The sequence below is a fragment of the Lagopus leucura genome, unplaced genomic scaffold (assembly GCF_019238085.1).
Source record: "Lagopus leucura isolate 7727_CA_CO unplaced genomic scaffold, USGS_WTPT01 Super-Scaffold_702, whole genome shotgun sequence".
NCBI classification, from domain to species: domain Eukaryota; kingdom Metazoa; phylum Chordata; class Aves; order Galliformes; family Phasianidae; genus Lagopus; species Lagopus leucura.
This window is the reverse complement of record NW_024962254.1, coordinates 941477-966692: the sequence shown is the minus strand read 5'-3', so window position 1 is coordinate 966692 and position 25216 is coordinate 941477. Positions and strand designations below refer to the sequence as shown.

At 43.8% G+C, this 25216-nt stretch overlaps 1 protein-coding gene across 1 annotated transcript in view; it reads right to left on the bottom strand.

Moving 5' to 3' along the window:
* MYO7A (myosin VIIA) overlaps positions 1 to 25216 on the bottom strand; it is a 79991-nt gene that overhangs the window by 5045 nt on the left and 49730 nt on the right. The window contains exons 18-44 of the mRNA XM_042862570.1: positions 25101 to 25195; positions 23900 to 23984; positions 22712 to 22930; positions 22472 to 22579; positions 21765 to 21974; positions 21050 to 21253; positions 19767 to 19943; positions 17924 to 18013; positions 16558 to 16685; positions 15212 to 15338; positions 12118 to 12237; positions 11218 to 11391; positions 10600 to 10827; positions 9632 to 9802; positions 8553 to 8670; positions 8151 to 8277; positions 7875 to 8044; positions 7575 to 7765; positions 6904 to 7028; positions 6064 to 6221; positions 5150 to 5303; positions 4859 to 5014; positions 4553 to 4658; positions 2971 to 3084; positions 1854 to 1941; positions 1546 to 1652; positions 657 to 842 (exon numbers count right to left, since the gene is read on the bottom strand). Of these exons, the coding sequence (XP_042718504.1) occupies positions 657 to 842; positions 1546 to 1652; positions 1854 to 1941; positions 2971 to 3084; positions 4553 to 4658; positions 4859 to 5014; positions 5150 to 5303; positions 6064 to 6221; positions 6904 to 7028; positions 7575 to 7765; positions 7875 to 8044; positions 8151 to 8277; positions 8553 to 8670; positions 9632 to 9802; positions 10600 to 10827; positions 11218 to 11391; positions 12118 to 12237; positions 15212 to 15338; positions 16558 to 16685; positions 17924 to 18013; positions 19767 to 19943; positions 21050 to 21253; positions 21765 to 21974; positions 22472 to 22579; positions 22712 to 22930; positions 23900 to 23984; positions 25101 to 25195 (3936 nt within the window). The remainder of the gene's footprint in view (positions 1 to 656; positions 843 to 1545; positions 1653 to 1853; positions 1942 to 2970; positions 3085 to 4552; positions 4659 to 4858; positions 5015 to 5149; positions 5304 to 6063; positions 6222 to 6903; positions 7029 to 7574; positions 7766 to 7874; positions 8045 to 8150; positions 8278 to 8552; positions 8671 to 9631; positions 9803 to 10599; positions 10828 to 11217; positions 11392 to 12117; positions 12238 to 15211; positions 15339 to 16557; positions 16686 to 17923; positions 18014 to 19766; positions 19944 to 21049; positions 21254 to 21764; positions 21975 to 22471; positions 22580 to 22711; positions 22931 to 23899; positions 23985 to 25100; positions 25196 to 25216) is intronic.

Below are 25216 nucleotides of genomic sequence, written 5' to 3'. Positions count from 1 at the left end.
CCTACCAGAAATCATAACTGCTTCACATAGTAATTGGGCTTTCACTGAGATCCATTAACAAACCACAGTGTATGATAAACCTACAAACAGTTCTCTCTGCACTAAATTCTAACCTACAGAGTGTTTTTTGGCGAGTTTTGAGATAGCCACCAAGAAGATAGCTAGAGAAGTGTTGATTCCAGTCTCTGCACCAATTAATGCTTCCACTGGATGGTCACTGGAACAAAACCTGGAACCAAAATTGTTCCTCCTTTCTTTGATGAGCCATGCTGGTAACTCTACTGTAATGACTGTAAGTTTTGATCTCCAATTTATGAAGCAGAGGGGACAGAGGGACTTTCTACTGAAGAAACCAACAAATTGTTGTTTGGGTACATGGTTGAGTTCAAATCCTAGGAAAGAGAAAATACTTATAAGACCGTTTCTTGGCAGAGAGACATTTATATTTTTCTATGTTCTAGACTTGCCCATTCAAACACACATGTACAATTCCTCCTCTTGGTGCTGATGGGGAGCGGTGCTCTGCTAAGGCCCAAGAAGGACCACAGGTCACTCATTCTGGCAACACCACTTCAATGCTGAACATCAGACAAGTGACACAAGATGGTGGGCTTCCCCAAGCCTAGACTGACATATGAATAAAGTTGCTGTTTTACCCGTTTCCAGTCATCTGGAGAGAGCTGCCGAACGAGGTCCTGAGGCACCAGCTCCTTCAGGAGCTTAGGGATGCTGGGGAAATAGGACTTGTCATCCTCAAATTTTACTCGATAGATGAGAGCTGCCAGCTGCAGGACCTCTTCCCGTGTACACTTGTGGTAACCACGTAGATACTTTGGTAACTCCTGTATAGGGGACACAGCAATTCAGGGATGTGACCCCAGACCTTCATTCTCTACTGGTAAATGAAGGTTGTCTAAAGATCTCTGCTCTAAAAAAGCCTCCTGTAATACAGCACAGGGTGGTCCTTTTACTAGGTAACTTATGTGCGTATCTATAGTCTTGTTCACCCTCCATGTCACTGGAAATCCACCATTACCAGAAGATGTTTGAAAAATTGTTATACAATAAGAAACTATTAAAGCATTAGGGGATATGGTCATATTGGGAAAATTGCTTCATCAAGGCAGGAACACAAGGAACATACGTGTGTTTGCATTTGTTTACAAGAGAGCTTTGTGGCATGCAAGCGAATCACAAAAATTCATGGCTTTTGGGGCCATCATTTCTCATCTCCAAGAATGGAAGAGCAGACAATCTTCAGAATGCTTCTGAATTTGGCCTCCCTGCTGAGGCTGCTAGCAAGACATACTCTCTCACTTCTTGCTACTTGCTCGAGAATATCTGGCACATTTCCCAGCTGAAGAGGCTACCTAAAATGAATGAAGGCCACTCCTTGCCATGCAACCCAACTGCTCTTTGTAGCTCTCTGTTTAAGGCAGAATTTTGTTCTGTTTAATGCAAGTCTTCATCTTCACATAGTCAGTCTTTCAAATCCATCTTAAAACCTCCCAGAGTCTGCACTGCTATTTCAGACTCCTAGAGTACCTGATAATAATGGAAGATTGAATCTGCCATTGAATCCTTTCCAGGCGTTGTGTTGGTCCACAGCTTTTTCATGAAGAACACTTGGTAGGTGAGGGAAGGCACTATACCTGCACAAAGGAAGCAGGGAGCAGATATCAGAACAGTGCTGTGAGCACCAGACAGATCATCTCCTCATCTCCCAGGTGATGTCAGCACAGCCACAGCAATGGCCCAATGGATGTGAGGAATGGCAGTCAGCCTCCTTTGAAAGGACTAGAGGGCTCAAGTAAGACTGTGTGTGACCCACAATGGAGAAAAGGCACTGTTACCATCTTTTGCTGGTCTTGCTTTCTTTATCCAGTCCGTCAGGTGTCTCACAAAGTCAAAGAAGAAATCTCCCTCGGGCACGCTTATGACCTGTGGACACAGTACACATTTATGAAGACCAAGTAAGCAGCAAGAGGACAGTGGCTGCACACTGCCCCACCTCCTGTGGTTGTTGCTCACTGCTTTGTCTCAGACTTCTGGACTACAGACTGTTGATGTCAGAAAGACACCACTCTAATTTCCCCCATTACTCCTTATTGTGGCTTCCTGTTTCCCTGGAGCAATTAATTTCCCTCCATGATGACTATCTACAGATTTATTCCAGTTGCCCAAGGCATCTCTACGCCTGCACATTTTTCTTAGTTCTTTATCACAGAATCATAGAGTTGAGTTGGGAAGGACTTTTAAAGTTCAGCTAGTTTGAACCTTCTGCTGTGGGCTGGTTGCCCCCCACCAGCTCAGACTGCCCAGGGCCCCATCCAACCTGACCTTGAGCACCTCAAGAGATGGGGCACCACAGCAACCTGAGCAGCCTGTGCCAGTGCCTCCATTGCCCTCTATGTGAAAAATTTCCTCCTAACACCTAATTTAATCTATTATGAACTCATCTTAACAATAGGCTTGGGTTTTCTACCTCTTTCCTCTGTGAGATCCTGCACATAGAATGGTACTGGTTGGGCCCCTAAATCACCAAGTACACTGTAGTGTTATCATCAGGTATTAAGGCCATCTGTTCTCAACACAGGAGACCTCTCCCTTTTAGGATGATAGTTGTAACCATGGCTATAATACTCCAAATCTCATTTGTAGCAGGTTAGATCTGATTTAGAAATGCTGCACTACTTGCAGAGGAATTAATCTTATTCATGGGGCTACAGAGTTGGAAGGAACCATTAAAGGTCATCTAGATCAATCCTCCTGCAATGAACAGAGACATGCACAAGCTAGATCAGGTTGTTCAGAGCCTGGTCCAGTCTGACTTTGAATGTATCCAAGACTTCCAACACCACATCTCTGGGCAACCTGTTTCATAACTCCAGCTATGTGCACCTACTGAGTCTCTGGAAATGAAGCACTGAGTGCTTTGGCACTACCACAACGTGAGTGTGGGTCGCTCACCTTGTCAGAGATCTTGACAAAGAGGCTGAAGCCTTCAGAGGACTTTAGGAGCAGTCTGTTGGAGATGTTCTGGCAGAAATCCTTTGCTTTTGTGCTGGACTCCACCTCAAATGCCTACAAAGAAAGGAAGAACATTATCATTGCTACTCAAGATTAATTTCTGTTTTGTGCAGTTCAGATGTATGAAGAGATTTAGGTGCACACCACCAATGAAAACAGAGATTTGGTGGACTGTGCCTCTGCACATGGGAAAACACATTTATAGAAGTTCAGCCATACTATTGGTGAAATGTTGTGATTCAGGATACTACGTATACACTCCGTGTTGACCTCTGTAGAGATTCCAAGGTAAAGAGATTTTTTCTGATCCATTTGTAACATCTCAGACCTATTTGTCTACAGGAGAGAGAGACCTCCAGGCTGATCTTCAGTTGTTTCCTCACTGATGATATCTCTCCATTTTCCACTTTATGAGCTACTCTTAGAACTCTCAGTGACTTTGTTTTTTCTGGCCACTTAAGGTGATTCATTTCACAGCAGTTCAAAGAATTAAGACCTTTACCCACCACATGCATGACCTTGTTAGCCTGAACCACCAGGACCCATGTTCTACATCTCATGAGACTGAGAAAGATGCATGTTGTACCGTAGTGACAAGGCTTTGTTAGCCCACTTGGATGACTTCCATTGTCAAAGGGACTACATCCAAGTGCAGAAGTTCTCTCTGCCTCCTTCTCCTGGCTCTCACACAGATCTATGTGTATAAAGCAGTGTCATGCTTCTTACTGGTCATATACAAAAAAAACCCCAAAACTCAGAGTGATGGGAAGTCCCAGTAGATCTCTTAAAATACCTGTAACAGACAAACATGGGCATACACAGCTACGGTTCACATCCTCCCATGGACATGAACTGCTTTTCACATGAACTCCTTTGAAAATGCAAGGATTTAGGTCTACCTAAGGGCATGATGGAAGAGAGCAAGCCTCACTGCAATACCAGTCAGTAAAATGAGACAGCAGTATCTGCAAGAGGATGCCTCTTCCAGCAACAATATCACTACCTGCCTTATTTGTATATAAGATGCTTAATGAGAGGTTTCTGAGTGCAGGTATCATGATTTCTGTGTCACCTCAGTTCAGAAGGAGGAATAATTGCATTTTCTTGCCTGCCAGCTCCCTGCTCTGTCACTGGGAGCCCCAGCAGAGTGCCTGGCTAGGCATAGCTTGGTGGACTGTATATTCTAGTCTAGGTTCTAAATAACTTAAAAAAGTTTGTGAATCACTGAGAAAGAGGATGAAGATGAACACATCGTGTTCCCCTCTTGACAAGACCATATTATAAAATCCTCAGTGAGAGCCAACTCTGCACCCATGTCTTGAAAAGGTAAATTGTAGGAAATCAGACCCCTAAGCTCCAGTCTTCTATCCTGGTAAGAATGGGTTTTCCTGACACTGCACTGTTCAAACACCTGTGGGAAGGCTGAATTTTTCTGCATTAGAATGAATCTCTTCCGAGATTTTAGTAAGAATTTGGACAGCCATCCTGATAAAAATTAAGAATTTCTTTCTATCCCACTTACCTCATCAGTATCATCAGGAAAGTAAACCTTGTGGAAAATTTGGGTGGTTTTGTGTTGAATGGCTTCCACTTCTACAAGATGGGGAGGGTACTTTCTGGACCCATTCCTGCAAAACAGGAGGCAGATGCCAAAGAATAAGCAACATCATCCACCAGACATACTTTTTATTAGTCTTGGTTGAATGAAGAGAGAGGCTGTGAGATTTCACTGTTCCTCCAATCACCAGAATATCTCCTACTTATTGTTTCTCATGCATATTTGGATGCTGTGACATGGTCAGGATTAGGAGGTCTTTTGGTGTTGTACCTTAGGGCTTTCTGGAGTCTCTGGATGCAGTCTGCTGCCAATGGGTGATGTTTCCGGGACTGAAGAAACCTCTGGACATGGGGCAGGAGGATGTTACTTGGAGGGAAAAGGCCTGTGCACAACCACAACAGCTCCCAGCCTTTCTCCTCACTGTACCTAAAATAGGCGAGATACAGAACAGAAAAAGTTACTCATGGCATGAACGCACAAGAAGGGAGGAAAAATGCTCCAGACCTGCTATGCCCAACACAGGCTAGTGTCTCTGGGACAAGCAAAACAGACAGCTCTTACTTGATGTGGTTGTCAGTCAGCTGTTTCAGGGTCTGGCAGTAGATTTCATCCTTCAGAGGCTCGGCTTTCAAGGCACCTTCAAATATTTGGTCTGTCAGCTCATTGACTGAGCGGGTCCTTTTGGATGGGTAGTCACCCATATACTTTAGCACTGGTGAGAGGCAGGAGTTAAGGATTAGCTAACCGGGAGGTTTGGACAACCCCTTCTGTTGATGATATGGTAAAAGACAACCTACACTTGACTACAGAAGTGGCTGTGACAGTAGCAGTAATGGTAGCAGCATTAGTACCAGGCTTATACCAACAGAACTGTTCAAATTATAAAGTCTGGATCCTAGAGAAAAGCCCACCAAAATACAGAGGCCATTTCCACAGTTTGGATCTACGTTTGCACTCTGCCTATCTCCATGCTGTCTTTATTCTGTCAAGTAGAGATATTCAGGTATCAAACCCTGCTCCTGAGGTCATGAGGACTGGTTTGCATCCACACTGCTTATGTCTACTCCCTTTATAGCAGATGCATCTTGGAAAGCTGAAGTAAGCCAAAACAGAACTGTTAACCACTAAGCAGTGTGTATACTAGAAAGACTCAATAGCTTAAAGGTTTAGTGGACATGGTGAGGATGGGCTGATGGTTGGACTAGATGATCTCAGTTGTCTTTTCCAACTTTAATGATTCTATAATTCTATAATCAATTCAATAATTCTTTCTCCCTGTACCTCAGATCTCAAGGATGCTTTAGTAGAGATGTCAGAATCAGATCTGTCTCCAAGTCTATGACACAGCCCCTTTAAGAGGGGACAGAAGGCTTTTTATGGGCTTCACTTGTGACCCTGAAGAGACTGATCATCCCTTTGTCTGTCAGACTTGTTGTCCTCTTGTCCAAGGGCTGCACCAGGCAGTAAAAGGATATCAATGAAGGCCATGCAAGCTTCTTGAGACAACTCCTCACTACCCAGGATCTTCTTCAACAAGGGCTGCTTGATGGGCTCCCGGGTGTAACACCACAGCTTGTCCTTCCCACGGCTCTTGGTGATCATAACTCTGCTCAGGGTGTGCTTAGGCGGAGGCCTGGTGGCAAAGGCAAAGCAAAGTAATAGTAGAGAGGTTACACAGATGAAAGGGACAGTCTGTGGCCTGAGTTTCACCTGGAAGGTTATTCACAACACCTCACTAATCAACTCTTAAACCAAATGGGAATTTACATTTTAGCAAGTATACAGCTCCAGTTCTGCACAAACCATAGCCATTTTGACTTTTCTAGGGCTCAGAAAAGTCTGTTTTGGACCCTACTTAAGCACTGATACCTAAACTCACTTTTCTAACAAAAAAAAAACCCTTCTAATCTCAAGAGGAAAGATGATGACAGTGGTGAGATGGGCAGCAATGATGAAAAAATATTGCCCAGTAGAACAAGCCCACCAGGATGACAATATCCTAGAGGACTTGGTCTGCCTCTTTGGACTGTCAGCCCCTCTGAGCAGAAAGGGAAGTTTTGGGGTCAGTCTGGTAGGCAGCTGTGGAGTACGCTTTGGAGCTGAGATGAAAATGTTTCCACCTAATTCATAAAACCCTGTCTGTGGAACACTTGTAACTCATGCCATGGCCTAAACTGGAAGCTGTTGTTGTACAGTCACACAGGAGGATAAGATAGTTACAGTCTTTTCCAGTGGCCAAAAAATTACTGATTCCCAACCTATGTGGAGACGGATTTCTACTCCTGTATTTTTTGAAGACGGTCGAAAAAAATCACCTAAAATAATCATAGGAAAATTCCTCCAAGGTGTATGGCTTCACTCTCTCTTCGCTGTCTGAAATTGCCATCTGGGAGGTTCTGATAACATCTTGTCGTTGATCAGGGGTCATTGTGACCAGAGCCTGTGGGATGAAAAGTTGTCTGTTAACTCATATGTTTGATGCAATATATAGGAAGCAGATACAAAATGAAGAGACTGGCAATGAGTGAGTAAAAATAACCCACTAATTTCAGTCAATAGACATAAGAACTGTAAAAGTGCCATTTCTCTGTGCCATTCTTTGTCACTAATACAAAGAATAACAAATGTTTCCATAGTGGGGATTGTTTTCTAATGAAGAGAATGTGCTTTGGAACTTACTGCTCTATGAATGCATGTAGTGGTTTCTTCTAACCCTAAATGAAAAAGAATTGTGCCAGCTGGAAAGATGTGAAAGGATTAATGGATATGCCAAGTCCCAATCTCATGGTTTTCAAAGTGATGAGACTAGAAGAGAGCTAAGATACTATTACAGCAAATCACTTGTACCTTAGAAAACATGTCACCTCTCTCAGCCACACTGGTCCACATTATTGTCAGAAAGACTCTCTGAAAACCAAACTGCTCAGAAAGACTTTGACCTCCTCAGGCTCTGCATCAAGTATTGCTGTTCTGTAAGACAGCTTACCACAATCTCCAGGGGAGGCATAGTGACAGTAGGCAAGACATAGACAGAGTCTGTTGGGAAATCCCCTTTCTGCTTGGTTCGTTCATTGAATCCGTTTGCCCACCCTGAATTCATCACATGTTCTCCTGTGTCTTGATCAAGAACTATGAGATCTCCTTTGAGGAAGCTGAGGAACCCAGATTCTTCTCCCACTACAGGAAAAATAACCATTAGTTAGTATGATTTTTTTTTTTTTTTGCAAGTCTTTTTGGAGTAATTAATATGCTTATGCATTTGCTTACCTTCTTTACTTTTACTTACCAGGGTTTGGGTTGTCTTGGAGAGTGACCACATACTTGGATCTTTTTCTTAGTCCCTCAAGGAATGTCACTACCAGGTCCCGGATATCCTCTGCATTGTTGGAGGTGAAAGTGTATTCATCTGCTTTAATGGTGGCCAAGGTGAAACTCTGTCCTTGCAGCTTTCCCCCTCTGGGATATGTTTTTATAGGAGATATAAACAGGAAATATAACGGTATCAAAAGTCAAAGTCAAGAAAAAGACTGTTTTAGGGGCAGAAAACATTAGCTAAGTCTACCTGCTGCTTGACACAGCTGTGATCTCTGGAAAAGAGAGCTCCAAGAGAACCTGCTCCTGTTCATCCACAAAGTACACTCCTGTCCAATTGACAGCCACAATCACATCATTTTTAGGTAGGCTTGGCCCTAGGTTGAAGGCAAGACAATCAGTTCATTAAGGGTACGACATAGGAAGCCTGTGTTTCAAAGAAGGATGCAATAACAAAAATCAGCTATTTTTAATAATAGAAATAATGGCAGACTCATGGCTTGAGCCATTGCTAATGAGGATACACCAAAAAGCAACGTATTCAAAACAGATCACCTGATGGCCCATTAGGTCTTGTCTGTGGAGTCGCTAATTCTTCTACCTTTTGCTTTTGACCATCCCACCCATCCCAGTGTGTGTTCTATTGACTCACCTGAGAATTTGAAGGCTTCGTAAAAACGAGAAAACAGCAAAGGCCACTTGAAACGTGCAAAATCCACCACCTCTTCCTTGACTTTTTTGGGGTCTGTTCTCTTCTGAGTATAAATTCCCTACCGACAAAGCAAACCATAAGCAACATGAAGCACAAACCAAGTTATATCTCAGAAAGAGAGCAAAAAATACAACTCCTTGAAACTCATTCAGTCCATGACATCTGAAGATCTTGGAACCAATATTCAGGTCTTGACGATGCTAAGGCCCAAAGTCCTACAGGAACAACTGAGAAGCTGGAGAAATTCCTAGCAAAATTCTAATTCCCCCTTCAGAAATAATTAGACTCTGAGAAGTCTGGGCAAGCATCTAGAGTGACAAACCTGGGTGTGATCATCTCAACTGGCTTTGGGTTTCCTTAACATAGATACCTGCCTTTTAGCTTGACAGTCCTTTAGCTGGAAGTAGATATTTGATAGCCCTTAAGCACAGGCACCTAGCTTCATTTAGGACATCTTTCAAAACCTGAGATTTTTGTATGTAGCTGAGAGGCTGATGGAGGGCCTAAGATTCTTGGAGCAGGAATACCCCAAGCATCTCTGTTTAGGCAACAGAACTGAGCCCCTGGGTTTTCACTGAGAGTGATGGGAAGTGAGACATAACACAGATGGAGATGCTTGCATTTAGATATCTTAATCTGAGGTGGAATCCTGTCTTTAAACAAATGCCAGTCCTTGTGCCTGGATGACTCAACAAGTCAGGGAGGTTACACAGCATCTGGTACAATAATCTGATATTGATTGGGGTCACAAACTGCCACTGTAATAGAATCAATAATGCCACAATCTCGTGTGTCAGGAATGAAACACCAGAAAAGGCAGAGTGCATCTCTGCAAGTTGTCTTCTTGCATCAAAAGCAGTGGTAGATTTGTTGGACATGACTAGTGCAAAGCATGTCCTTTGCCTTTGTTCTAATTTCAGGTGCAGCCAAGATTTGAGCTGTAGTGTCTGACATATTTAGAAGGCACACGAAGCTACTGAAACATATCTTGGCCATTACCAGATGATCTATCATCTTACCTTTTTATGTGCAGCTATAATGAGCTGAGCCCATTTCTCCACTGTTTTCGATGCAGTGATCTCTCTGTCTGGGATGTAGGATGGAATTAGATTTAGCAGCCTTTCCAGTACCATTTCTGACCCATAGTCCACATAATACTGCTGGGAAGCCAGTTCTGCCAGGTCTTCTTCCTGTGAGATCCACACATGATAAAAGAGCTGATGTTAATGTAATAAAGATGGGAAAAGATGCTTTAGTTCCTATAGTGCCTGGTCTTTACTAGTTCAAAGGAGAGGACTTAGGTGCTAGGAAAGAAGAATATCTTCAGTTTGATGCCTGGATAATTTTACACAGAAGCAAGACAAAATGCACTGGGCGTTTTCAGAGATTTTAATGTCTTTTGAGAAGCTCACTTCAGTGACACTGGAATAATACTAACTGCTCAGGGACGTGATTTAGCAGAGGGTTGTTAGAGTTAGGGTAGAATGGCTAAGTTGCGGTTGGACTTGTTGATCTTTAAGGTCTTTTCCAACCCGAGCAATTTTATAAATTCTGTAAGCTCACAGAGACTCTAGAGACATGGGTTTCTGCTTCCAACATCCCTTCAGCACTGGGTTTGTACTGCATAGCACAGCTGTATGTAATCTGAATTGTCTGTCTCGTACCTAAAGCTTAGCAGGATTCACCAAACAAGAATCTGACCTGGTGGACTGGTTACAGCATTCCTGTAGCCCTTCAAACTGGGGGTGATGGATGAGGGGACATTCACTCTCTGATCCAAAAGTCCATAGGGAACACAGCCCATAGGAGAATCTGATCCTTCTCCAGCCAAAAGGATCTGATTTCTGTAGCTTCTGTTTCCTAAGTGCATACCCTAACAACCTAGCAGGTACCCAGGGAGGAAGATTTCTTATTCCCTTTTGTGAAGCGCATTTCACCATAATAAGGATGTATGTTGATCAGACCAGTAGCTGTTGAGGACACTTGCCTTGTCACACCGGTACTCCCCAAACTTCACCCCTCGGACAATCTGTTGGTAAATGAGATTGGTGGCCACGTTGTCCTCACTTGGGTTGTGCCAAGGAGTGAAGATCTCCTTCCTGAAGAAGAGCCGCCACGGTGCGTTGCGCTCCTGTGCTCCTTGCTCCTTGGCATACTGCTCACACTGGGACACAGCGTCCATCACGTGGTCATTGCCACTCCCCAGTGAAGAAACCTAAGCAACGTGGAGGGAAAAGGTGAAATTCATCTGATATCTCTAGGTAGAGATGTCTATGTGTGAGGAACCTCTGGAGGATTTCTGGACCAGGTTTCTGGTCCAATCCCCTGCTTGGAGCAGGTCCATCTTGGATCAGGTTGCTCCATGCCCTCTGTTTTGAATATGTTCCAGAAGGGAGATTTCATAGTCTCTCTGCAAAAACTACTCCAGTGTATGCCTTCTCATTCTGTAAAAATCATACATGCGTATATGTATTTTTCTTTCTGATCTTCTGACTGGGCATTTGCTTAGAGTACAAGGTCCTTCCTTCCCCCTGGAAAATGCGACAGCAAGGAGAATCTCCCTGTTCTTTTATAGGGTTAGTCAGAAGCATTACTTATAACCTACCTTGTCAAAAAGTGCGATGTAAAGTGAAAAGCCAAATCGGTCCTTCAGGCTGATTTTGTCAGCCAATGAATTACAGAGCTCTTTAGCAGTAGTTGCAGAATCTGTCAGCAGTGTTTTTGTTGTCCCATCCATAAATGTGACAGGCAGCATGATTGGTTTCTTGGACTTGGTTGCCTAATAGATTAAAGTCAGACTTTATGATGGCATTCAACATTCTAGGTTATTTACCTATGTATTCTTCCCCCCAGCAATGGTAGCTATTTTTTTTTAATCCCTAATTCCACTAATTGGCTATATTTCAATGCTACCATAGCATTCTCAACTGGATAATGTATGGTCAGTCACTGGAAACACTGAAAAAACTGTTTCTTGCATATAATACATTCAATCATTGAAGTGTTTAATCTAGTAAATCCAACCAGGCTCAGGAATGCTCCTGGGCACTATCATCTGTGCTAGTAAATCAGCACAGAAGAAGAGCAAATATTGCATTAAGTGGGCTTATTCCAACTACAGCTGCTCCTGAAGAAGCTTGGGCAGCTGTGATGTTCCAAGGAGATTCTCAGTAGGCAGTTTGCCTGCAGCCATTTTTAGCTGGAAGAATTCCTAGCATGCATGGGGGTTTGCTTCGTGGCAGCTGGCGTCGATGTCTAAGAGCATTCTCAAATGCATTTAATTTAAAAGCACTGATGTAGGCAAAGGGTATGATCTTCAGTATGCCTTTGAGCAAGGCCAGGATGCAAGAGGAATGTAACATATTCTAAAAACCTGAAAATTCTTGAGAGAAATAGGCATTCTGTCATGATGTTTTCTGCTCTGCCAGAGTTGTGGTTCCCATGACAGTGAAAAGATCCAACCCTGAGCCCCAGCAGACTTGGGAGGGTATGGAGGGGCTCATACCTGCAGTTCCAGCCAGCTTGGTGGCTGTGTCCTTGTCCCATTGGCAAACGTCCGCCGCAGCCTCTCTTCACAGTAGGGAGCATAACCAGGAGGGCCTCCATTGATAAAGTTCCTTAAGTACTGTTTGCAGCAGGGAACACATTGGTTAGACCATTACACTATTGAATATAGGACAAAGTGATGGGAGTGAATGAAAAAGACCTATAAATAATGATCATGGGAAACTGTAAGCAAGCAAGACTCAGAACATTTAGCTGATAATAGAAAACATATTTCACAATTACATTAAACAGGTGTTTCCTTAGCTGGATTTTAAACTGTATTTTATTGGACCCTAAGCCAAAATTTGAAGTACTTCACCATATGTTAAAAATACTTTGCTTAGAAAATGAAATCCAATGACTTCCGCAGTTTGAGAGATACACCTAAAAGCATTACATAAATGTCTTGGCTAAACTTGTAGCTAAGACTAAGAGTTCTGTAAATCAAAGAGAAGTGCAAAGGACTGGGGTGCTGTGTCTTGAACCATGCTTAGCATAAGAGGTGATGAAGGTTTCTAATAGGATCGAAAGCATGACCTTCATATTTGGGAACAGAAAACATATTTAAGATTGCCTCATTATCCCCTAAATCCATCTCAAAGTGTTCAGTCCTTACTGACATATTCCAGGGTTCTGGAAGAGCCTCCAGGCATAATCCTTTCTTGAAATCCTGCATCTTCTTTTTCCCATAATGTTGCTGTTATTAAAGTTAGACCCCAAATGAAGGTTTCAGGAAAAAATTAACCAGGAATTTGATATCACATTCACTGTGCATTGCACAACAGAGTATAGAGAAGAAGCACTAAGAGATATTTACCCTTATTTGCTTCTTCTGTTTAAATAGTGAATAATTACTGCCAAATGAGTTATGAGGTTATGAGTATGATAGTAACATCTGGTGTTGACATGGCATTTATTTCCCAGTCCAGAACAGGCTGGACTAAGTGGTCTGGGTTAGTGCAGCTTCAAATGAATTCACTGAATTCCATCAAACTTTGACTATCCCTCTGTTTTTCACAAAAACAAAAAAATGAGTCTGCATGGGAAAGGATGCTGCCGGGGGCAGAACTAACATTCACATGGGAGAATGTATTATCTTCAAACATAATGTTTTAAACTGATGTCTCCTACGTCCCTATGGATTACTACAGACGCTTCAGAGGAGCTCCAGGACATGGGCCAAGTTACTGCAAGACTGGAGCTTAGAAATATAACCAGAGTGTGTGCAGCTGCAAGAGGTGTCCACATTCACATCCAAGGAGCCACAGTCACCAGAGCTGCCCATGGGGACAGAAAATGTTTGGGGAAAGATTCAGAGCAGGATTCTCATTCACAGTCTCAGAATCATCCTCTAGAGGAGTCTCTCCCTTTCCATGTTCTATTAGGAGGAGACAAGTATCTGAAATAAGTTGGTATTAACATTCTCTTTTGTCTCTAGCAGTCCAAGGAGCAAAAGGGCTGCCCAAGATGAACAAATGCAGAATGTTTTTGGGAATACTGACACACACTGCAGCACATACCAGGACTTTGGGCAGAGGTAGAATCACAGAGTCAATACAGTTGAAAGAGATCTCTACGATCATCTAGTCCAACCATTAACCACCAGGCACGCTAAACCACGGAGTCATAGAAGAGTCATAGAATCACAAAGTTGGAAAGGACCTACAAGATCTAGTCCAATCGTCCTCTATCACCATTACTACCCACTAACCTACTAAACCATATCTTGAAGCATGTCTCCAAGTGTCACATCTCCATGTTTCTTGGACACCTCCAGGGACAGTAACTCCACCAGCTCCCTGGGCAGTCTGTTCCAAGACTTCAGAGTTATTCATTAATTATTTCTGTGAAGTGCTTCACTCACCTAAAATAATCTTTCATTATTAAAAATTTAAATTCACACAGTCCCCTGTTATATACTTTTTCAGATCACATTACCAGGTGTAATTTAATTTTCTGCCACTTTGCCAGTGATTTATCTGCATTATTATATTTCTTCCTTACAGTGTCTGGAGATGAAAAAGGGTCTTCTATTCTTGGCTTCAGTTCTGATAGAACGTGATCTGATATCTATGGATATTAATGTAACCCCTTTATTTCCATGGATCTGGGAGCAGTTCTAGGTTCTAACATTAAAAAATCTGGGAGGGTCAAAGGAAGCCTTGTCACGTTGTGTCAAAGCAAAGACAAAGTACTGAGCCCTTTGCCCTGAGCCAGTCAAACTCTAAATCATAGGATTAACTTCAGCAGCCCAGAGGGTGCTGGTCAGACTTGAGGTGTATAAGTCATTTGGAAGGAAGGCTGCTCAAATCTAGGAACAAAACATGGAGTATGCTCCTGAAGATACGTTATATAGAATCATAGAATCACCTAGATTAGAAAAGACCCACTAGATCATCAAGTTCAATCATCACCTAACACTTCCAAGTCCACCACTTATCCATGTCTCTTGGGACTACATCCACACATCTGTTCAATACCTCCAGGGATTGGTACTCAACCATTTCTCTGTGCTGTCTGTTTCAGTGATGGATCATCCTTTCCATGAATAGATCAGATTTATAATTTGCTGTGTAATACTGTTCCTTATCAAACTAGAGGACATGCCTTAAGTTACTGTCAAAGACACCAGATGCTTGACTAAATGCATAGATCTTTGGATGTGAGAAATGGGAGATACGTGGGCCTTTTTGGGTGTGCAAATTTCACACATGACCTCTGACAATACAGTTTCTGGGCAGAGGTTACTTAATCACATCTTCATCTGGAGTGTAGGAGGTACCATCTGAATTTGTGATCTACTCTCTCTTTAGAGTCAGTGGAAAGAGAGAGCCAATTTCTCAGGAGTAATTTTTCTGATCCTTGTTAGACACTGAGCTCAGGATCTTGCACATTTTTCTTTCTCATTAGGAACTTTTGCCATTGTCATTTCTGATAGGGATGAAGACCAGGATTCCTTCCACTATCAAACTCAAGAGAAAAGCTGGTCCCACAGATGGGGAAGAAAATGTGTCAGCAGATGGTATATGACATAAATTTCATCTACAATTTACCTTTACAAACTTCTCAGAAGGAGCAAAACACCCCACACAGAGGGACATCAGGATCCAGCCCCTGGCGTGGCTGCTTTTGGATGGGTTCTGAGTCAGCTGCTTGCAGATTTGACAATAAATTTCATCCCTGCAATAGAAGTGAAAATAAAAATTAGAATTAACAAGGTGGCGTTTTTCAGTCTTAACAGAGAAGGAGCCAAACCCTGTCTGCAGGTTCATTTTGGAATTGCAAGGACAGTCATGTAACAGTCCTAATGATGGTCACTCTGGTTGCTTCATGGTCTATCAAATACTTTCCTTCTCCAGTTCTCAACTGGGTTTTCCCTGTGCTTCGGCAGAAATTTTGCATTGCTGACTGATGTTTACAGAAAAGAGAAACAAAAGGGAGTCTCAAGGTTCAGGTCTCTGAATGCTTCTTCTGGAAAATGGAGTCTTAGACAGATGGAGTCTTATAAAGGTTTCCTCCTGATACCAAGTGAGCTTCCTAAACTAACTGGGCCACCTACTGTGAGTCCTTATTTGCTGACTATTATTTTTGGGGCACCTAAACATGAACTATAGAAATGTTGGGAACTATCTGCTCCAGCAGAGATCTAGGTTTGTCATCTCATGTGTAAGTAGATCCATACTCCGATGCATGGATGGATATCTCATCTGGGGAATTAATGTCCAATTTTGCCTTTGACTTTAATTCTCCACATGCAAAATGAGGGATATTGGTATTTCCTTATCTGCATGCAAAGCAGCAAAAACTAGTTAACCAACCTGTCACACCAAAAAACCCCATGGAGAAGCTCATGAATATGCTATTAGATCGAGTAGATGTACAGAAACATAAGGCTAAGGGTTTCCCAGTGAAGTGGGAGGATAAAATGAAACTGATTGCATTACATCACACACACATATAAATGGGCTAAAACACAGATACATAGTCATCTTTAATTTGATTGTTTCTGTTTTTTGAATGCTTTACTTAGTAACAGAAATGAGTTTGAGTTTTTAACTTTTTTGCCATCAAAAATATTCACACAAATGAAAGACGTGTAAATGGTCAAATGGAAAGCAAAGGCTAGTGAACAGCAAGTGTGAGTGCTAATGAAGCAATCCAGCACCCACCAGCTCTTTCAGAAGCCCTTGAATCCCTCTGCATGGTCTTGTGATCAGGCCTGAAATGAACACTAAGGAACATGACCCAACCCAGCCAAATTGTGCAACAGACCGGAAGGATGAGGGCATGATAAAGCTGCACACACTGGCAAAATCATTTGGACAAGAATAGCTCAGAAGAATAGCTTCAGAAGGAATTAAAAGAATGGCATATTTATGCCTTTGTCCTGATTTCTAACCTTAATGCTGGCCTGAGGATGCCATTACCAATAATGAAATGGAGCTTCTCCAGGTTGGAGGTGGGCCGGTCTTCAAGCATGCTATTACCTTGGAGTGTTGACTCCCCGTCATGAAGTCTTTTTGTCACCTGCCAACCAGACACATTGCTCTCTTTCAGTACAGCCATTTACTGTGGCCCCCCACCCCCAACCCACATGTGGTGTGCCCCCCAAGGAGGACTCCTCCACCAGCCAGGAAGGGGCTCAGAAGTTTTTCAGTCTATGCATTGTCAGTGATGGGAGGTTGTGAATTGGTTGGCTTTAATTAGGTATGGATGAAGATGAAAATGGCTCTGCCTGGTCACACTTCCACCTGCTTAGTTTTTTGCTTTCTTTCTACAATGGCACCCTTGCATCCCAACACTAGGCTGGATCCACAGCTGAAAAACAGTCACCAATGATGCTTGGGATAATCCAACTTATTGCCATGGAAGGCTGGTCCTTCCAATTTAGTCATATTAAAAAAAAAAACTTGTTAAAATACTAACAAACGGAGCCTCTCTCCATGTTAACAATGCAGATGAAAGCACACAGCATGGTGCTTTTTGGGTTGGCAATCATCCACCTCTCTGCCCACAGTTCTCTACCTCAGCTGGTCAACTCATTCTCTTTTTAGAGCCACTAGAGAGAGAATGTGTTCAGAATCACATTAGGACACTGAAGCTGGACTGCTTCCTACTTCTTTCCTCTGACACTAAAGGGAAGGAGGGTGACTATATCAGAGAGAGATTTTCATGCTCTCAAGCAGCTGAGTTGGTGCCTGCTCTAGAAGTGGACAAGACTATGAAAAAGACTGAATCCATGCGTTTGCCTTGCTCTCATCCCCTACCCAAAAGCCTTATTACTCCTCACTCTTTCGGGATGGTATTTCCAAAAGCTCTCAGCTTTGGATAGCTATGCATAGGAGAATTAGAGAAGAGAGAGGCAGAGGATGGGTGAGCACTTTTGGATGGCCTTCCCCTGCTACCTACTACACAGAGGAGGGCAGGAAGCTAAAAGCAGGGGTAACATTCAGACCATCAGAAGTGGTGAGAGGTATCAGCAGCTGGACGGAGGGCTGTGAAAGAGGGGAGGGAAGATGCTGAATGGATGGAGAACGGGAGCCGAGGGGAGGCCGGCGCGAGGTGCAGAATGACTCAAGGAGACACGGGAAGCCAACCTTTCCCCTTAAACACTCCTTAAATCTTTCAGGCAGAGAGACAGGTAGCGCCAAACCCAGAGGAGGGCTGGTTCTATGTTGTCTAGGGAAAAGCAGAAGAGAGTCAGAGAGGGCTGCAGACAATCCAACGGCACTTGTGCTGCCAGGCGGCCAAGCATCTCCTCTCACCTCCTCCGTCAGTTTGGATTTCTTCTTGAGTGTTAAGGAGACCAGTTTGTGCCGCACACTGTTCTTCTTGTGCCCGTCAATGTGAGTACTCTGCAAAGCAAGAAACACGCAGTGCAGTGTGGTGAGGGAGAGCCCTGCCAAATGCAAGCTGTCTCTGCTTCTCCAAGGCTTCTGCAAAGGGCAGAGACTGAGACATTTCAGAAGAAGGCAGGAACTAGAATTCTGGATCCATGTTCCTTTTGCCCCATGATAAACCAGGTTGGGCTCTGAATTTTGCAGATGACCACTGTCTAATTTAATCAATGAACCTAAGCCAAATTAAAATTACAAACTGGAGATGGCTGCAAAAAGACCAAGCCATGCTGAGAAAGTGGCTGACTCCTAGTCCAACTATGCCCCATCACTTGTACTGTATCCTGTTCAGGCTTGTTCCTACTTCACAAACGAGGTGAGCAAAATCACCCTCTGAGATGTGCGATTTGCATTGCACACTTGTGAGCTGGAAGTCACCTTGTCAGAGATTCGGGGGCAGCTATTGTTACCTGTTATGGTTTCACCATCGTTACCTAGCTCTGTGCTCTATCAAATTTCCCAGAAAAATAAAATGTCATGTGGCACTGATTACATATCATCAAGCATACGATATGATTTTTCTGTTGACTTTCTGCCAGCTTTCTGCCAGCTTTCTGCCAGCTGTGAGACCGAGATGGCATGAACAATAGCTTTAGTTTTTAACTCAGCTAACCTCCCCAAAACTATACATCTTTGAAATGACTGATTTTACACCAGATCAACACTTTGAGCCCTGCAGCTTTAATAGTTTGTATCCTTTAAAAAGTCAAGCTGGATTCACAAACCATCAGGCTTAGGGTCAGCTCACATATCTTTACACTGCTGTGCACTTCTCAGAGCATGTATAGCAGGAGATGCAAATGATGACTTAAATTTTCTTTATCTTCTCTACTACTTAACAACTCGGTTGGGGGTGTTCAAGGAAAGGCTGGATGTTGTGTTGAGGGACATGGTTTAGTAGGAGCTATTGGGAATAGGTGAACGGTTGGACTGGGTGATCTTTTAGGTCTTTTCCAACCTTAGTGATTCTATGATTCTATGATTCTATACAGTATGCCTTTTTGTAAATAAACAAGCAAAAAAATGACAGCTTTTTGGAAGGAATGGAAGGCAATTCTTAGTGCATATTTTTACAAAATACAAATGCAAATCAGATTGCTCTCCTTCTCAGGTGCTGGAATGAAAGTGCTGAATGAAATCACCATCTATAAACACAGCAAATCCTAATACCAGGTAACAGATTACCATACTGTACAAAACAACTGACAAAATGAGAGTGTATCAGTGCTATGGACAGTGATTTATCCAAAGCAATGTCTTATCTGGGAGGGGTCCTTTGACAAAGTCCTCCAAATACTTCCCAGAATGTTCTGAAGACGCAATAGGGATTTCTGTAGCCTAATCTGCTGTTAATTCTTCACTTCCTGCTCCAAGATTAAGGGCATATTTTTAAATTTTTCTCTGCTGACCCAGTGCAAATCAACACAAAATCCCCCAAAAGAGAGACCAGTGACTCAGGACACTGCCATGTGGGGAAGAAGAGAGAGATAAAAGCCCCATGAGAAATATCAGGGTGCTTCCCTGACAGTACTGCTGGAGGCATTCGGTTATCTTTGTAAAGAAGTGATAGAAACAACACCTGACACACAGACAGTTCTCCCTTTGTAGCACATCTGCAGATAAAATTGACAAATTAATTTCTTCCCAACATATTTTGATACGAAAATACCATCTCTGCAACAAACAGTTACCTCAATTAGAAAGCAATTACCTCTCCTTCTCCCTGCAGAGCCTGCAGTTCTTTCTTATAAGTCTTCTTCCCAAGAGTTTCATAGATTTTCGTCATCACTGGTATCTTCTCACCACCATCACTCATGGCCGTATGATATTTCGGCTCAGGGAGGTCTCCCATGAAACGGAGGATAGTGATCCACACAGCAAGTGCTGCCTGTTGAAATAAAGTTTAATTCCATCAGATTTCAGTAGGGCAACAGAGATGGTAATCAAACCACGTCCTTAGTGGAGCCAGACATTGGACTGGATAATCCTTGTGGATCCCTTCCAGCTTGGGATATCCTATGATTCTGTGAATCCATTGGGACCATGACTATAGTCTCCTTGCCTACCTGTGACACACAACTAATTTGCTTACAGCATGAATCTCATCTGAGTGAGAAAAGTTGGGCATGCTTGTGGCCAGGACCACAAGTCAGGAAAAGTCAGGATCTGTTTTCTTGCCATCATGAATATGTTTGCATATCCTATAAGGGATTTGCATCTTGGCTAGGAGATGTCACATTCAGATGGAATCACAGAATCATTAATGCTGGAAAGGACTTGTAAGATCATCTAGTCCAACTGTCAACCCATCCCCACCATGCCCACTAAACATGTCCATCAGTGCAACATCTACCCTTTCCTTGAGCACCTCCAGGGACAATGACTCCACCACCTCTCTGTTGGTGGTCTGTTCCAATGCTTGACCATTCTTTCTGAGAAGAAATTTTTCCTAATATCCAACCTCCCCCTTGGAGGAACTTCCTACAATCACCACTTGTCCTAAAGACATAAACAGTGACTGAGAACTTCTAACCCTCTGTAGAGGAGAAGGAGAATTATAGAGAAGGCAAAATTCATGGCCTTTGTAATGTTCCTTACAATTCTGCCCTTGTACTGTTGGTTATAGGGCAAGCCTTTCTCCTCTGCTAGCTCTGCACTGGTGCACATGTCGAGGTAAGAAACAACATTTGCATCTGCCAAATATCAGCTTTGCAAATGGTACCAGCACAACAATTTGCATCTTCCATGACCTAAGCCCAGAAGACTTCATTAACTGTCTTAAATATCAAGGTATAGAGATAAACTCACCACTGTGTCCCTCTAATGCTTGCTGTCTTACTCTCAGAGCATCCCCAGCGGATAAGGGTTGTGCTCTCCCCTGAACCATGAACACACACCAGTGTATACCAAAGGCAAACTGGTGACCTTCAGGTGAAAGGCTCCCCAGGCTTGCTCCAACCCACCCTGCTCAAGGGTTTTCCTCCCCTGCCTCACCAACTGGTCTCCTTCATCTTCGTGGTACAAGAGAGGCTGCTTGAGAGGTCGACGAATGTAGGTGTGTGTTGTCGTGCCCTGGAAATACGTGGCGGCAAACTTGGCAAATTTGTACTCTGAGAGATCTTCCTCCTCTTCCTCAGGGAGAGGCAATGCAGCATCAAGGTCCTCTTCCTCCAGCTCCTTCTGGGCTCGCTCAAGATCCTGGTGGGGAAGAGGTTGTCAGGTGGTCAGCACGTTTTTGGATGCTGAACTGTACTTCCCCCTTGGGCCTGACTTCACTGACTATCTGATTTCCATCAAGAAAAGCCAACTGGAGGGAAAACCATGAAATGCAACTCCTGAGCCCAAGCAAATCCTGAGTCCAGAAGGACATGCCTTTGCTCAGTAAAGTCCCCAGAGCACTTGGAGAAGCATTAAGTGTGGCAGTGGCTGTCCAAGTGCCAAATGACTTGAGCAGTGATGAAAAAAATCACAAAGGCCACAGATCCTCACTGATCTTACAGCAATACTGCTTCCTTCCATGTAGCAGCCCCGCAGAAAACTTGCAACAGCATGTCTGTCCCAGACACAGCATAGCAAATCTGTGGGGCCGTGCAGAAGGAAGGAACTCTGGAAGGAAGACCCCCTTTAGTATTGCCCCATCCTACCCTAATAAATTCATGTGTTGCTAAAGCCTTTTATGTCACAGTCAACCTGCTTGCATCTGTAGTACCTCAAAGCCATTGGGTGCCTGTCCCTCCTGGCCAGGCAGGGAGGAGGTTGTCCCTAGGAATCCAAACATTTTGTCCACCATTTCTGAGTCATTCACTGGCTCGTTGCGTGCTCTCTCCATTTTTTCCAAAAGCTCTTTCTTCCGACGTGCTTCCTCCTTTTCCTTTACTTCTCTCTCTGCATCTTCGCGGGCCAGCTGGGCAAGGCGTACCTGGAAGAGAAAACGTACAGTGACTGAACTGCAGACTCCAGAGAGGTGGCACTGAATTCCATGGAGACCAGCTTTAGAAATGTGGGGTTCTCAGTGCTCAGGACACTATCCCAGTCATGTGAGTTGGAGTTAAACAGTAGCATGTTTATATAGAATCTCAGCTCCCTAACTGCAGAAGGACAAAGCAATAATATATTCTCTTCCATATGTGCACACTTGCACATACACACATTATCTACACAATTCCACCTTCAGCCTTCATACAACACCAAAAGGAAGCGAATAACAACCATAATCTCTGACATTCCTTTGCAGCAGATCAGAAATTCTGGAGCAGCCTAAGTCTAGATAGAGCACAGAGGGCTTTAGTGAATTAAATACAAATAACTCAAGCAGGGCAGAAATCCCTCAGATATTTTTGGCATTCCCCCTCAACGGAGCAGAAGCAGACCCTTGAAAATAGTGAGAGAGCACTGGAAAGAGCAATCCTGGCATACTTGATGTTTCTTTTCTGCTTCCTCTTTGGCTTTCTTGGCACTCATCTCCTTTCGGAGCCGTTCCTCTTCCGCCAGCCGAAGTTTCTCTGCTTCCAGGCGCCGATGATACTGAGGAATAAACACAGGAGCCCTTCTCAAGAGACGTTTCCTACTTTTTAGGATTCTTTGGCGCCCTTTAACCTATCTGTCCTCCCTCTCCCCACTTCTATTTCCCACTACCATCCTCTCCACAATACGTACCTCTCCTCGGAGGCGCTTGTACAGCCTCCGTGCTATCATGCCCCGCGCGTAGGCCTGCACGGTGAGGACAGCCCAGAGGCGGTGACGGAAAGCCCTACGGACCAGGTAACCCCTGCAGCGGGCCTGAAACTCGATGATGCGCCGGCGGGCCATGTGGTACTGCTTGTGGAGTTTGCGGGATCGGTAGAGGGCTTGCAGTCTCAGGAAGCCAATACGCATCTGCAAAAGGGAGAACCATGAAACCCATCCACCGCAGATCACCCTAAGCAGATTTGCTTTGCTAATCTCCTTCTTAAATAAGAGTGACTGAAATCAGATCTCGCCAAGACAAACCCTCTGGGAGGGAGGTTCTGTAAGAGGGTGGAGAAATGAAGCCCTCTGGCTGCTGCGTTAATTAAAGCCCAAGGAGGATGAAGGGAGTTTCTTGCCCACTGAGAATTGCAGTTTCTGTCTTTGAGAGGTTTCAAAAGGTCTGGCTCCTGATACCAACCTCGAGCCTGCTCCCATGGAGTTCCAACATCTCTCATGGACTTTAGCATTTCATCTAGCAGTTGGCAACTTTGCTCAAGGCAGGGGGGTTGGAGCTAGATGATCTTTGAGGTCTGTTCCAAAACAAGCTATTCTGTGATTCTATGACTTCCCTGCGAATCGCTGCTCCTCCAGATCTTTTCCCATGAATTGGCTTTGTGGAAGCAGGCAGCACCTTGATCAGTCTGGGAATGGCAATTTCTATCCTATTGCAGCCTCACAGGATGATACTGAACCCTTTAGACCACAGCACACTTCTGAAATGACCCACTTCAGGATCAAAACTAGCTAGGACAAGGAGAGATGAAGGCCATGGATTAGGCTGAGGAGAGCCCAGGAGAAAGCCCTGTTTGCAGATGTGATCACATATGGGGATGGAGTCTGTTTTTCAGAGTTTTCAATCACTTGGATAGTAGGGGAAGGCTTTTAAAAGTCCAAGCGACTATTTGATACAATGGAAATCTAATCTATGAGCAAAAGGGACAGCATGGAGGTGATAAGGAACTGTCTTTAATGAGAAGGCAAAACAGCAAGGACACAATTCCTTTCTCATCCCACCAACCCAAACCTGGTGGGGCAAATTGACCAGAAAATTCTAATTTAGGTCCCAGCTAAAACACATAGGAAGGCAGAAGTGTGAGGAAGCACCCATATACTTACAGCACCATAGTTCTTCCTGCAGTTATGTCCACGCCAGTATCTCTGAATCATCAGGACTGAATTTCTCACTTTCAGGAAATTGGACCTGTAAAGGCATTTCAGACATGTGTGTCTGCAGTTTGGCAATGATTTATTATCTCCTGGGCCTCATTCTTTAGAGACTTGAAATTGAGTATCTGGGTGGAACAAACTCTGCATTTTTTGCCTGAAAATTTCCCCTTCCCCTTTCTTTGCCTTTACAAGAAGGTCTGTATGGTCTCTCTCTGATGGGTCTCCATATGCTGATCCATGGGATTGGGCAGAGCAGATACTGAACGGTCCCTGCCTTCCCCCCTTTGCATTCTCCTCTGAAATCTCACTGACTGCTCTCCCTGCTTCAATTCCAGGCACCTGCAAATTGATTCAATCTGATTCAGACTTCAGCAATACCACCCCACTACCCTCATCTGCTCACTACATGCTCCTGAGTCTGGTCTGAGCATGTGCATAGACACCCTGGGGACAGCAGCATCACAAGAACTCAGAGATCTCTATAGGATTGCTGTAGAAAGCCCCTTTCCAGAGGGCTTAAAGAGGGCTTAAAGCTTGGAAGAGAGCCACTATCAAGGAGTGTAGCAATAGAACAAAATGTAATGCCTTCAGATTAAAAGAAGATAGATTTAGATTAGATATTAGGGAGATATTCTCCACTCTGAAGATGGTGAGACCCTGGTAAAGTCTGCTTAGAAAAGATGCAGTGAATCATCCTTGAAAGTGTTCAGGGTCAGGTTGGACAGGGCTTTGGGCAAACTGATCCATCAAAAAGCTGATCAACCCAAACCAGTCTGTGATTCTGTGATTCTAAGATGGAAACATTAGCTGTAATGGAGGTTTCAATAGCCCCGTTGCAGTCTTGTGGGGCTCTCCTGCAGACTGGGGGCTTAGTGCTGCCTTCAGCAGAGTCTCACTTAACAAATATTTGTTCCCTTGAAGACACCACCAAGCAGGAACAGAAGGTTCTATTCAGTCCATATTTGAGGCAAGGAATAATTTTACTTCTATTTCTTCTACTGTTTTCCCCCAGTATTTGTTGCAACTGCATGACAAGTTCCCTCTTCCCAGCTACAGGCCGCTCAGGTCAGATGGGTGAAAAGGGAGCAATGCATCCCTTGGGAGCTGCTTGTTAGCCCACATCCCAGACAACAGAAAGGCTCACACTTACCTGTCCTTGAACCCACGCACAACCTTCTGGATGAGGATGACTTTGTCTGTGATGGCCTTGTCCCTCTCAATCTCCAGCAGCATGTCGTGGTGATCCTGAGGGGGGAAACAACATAG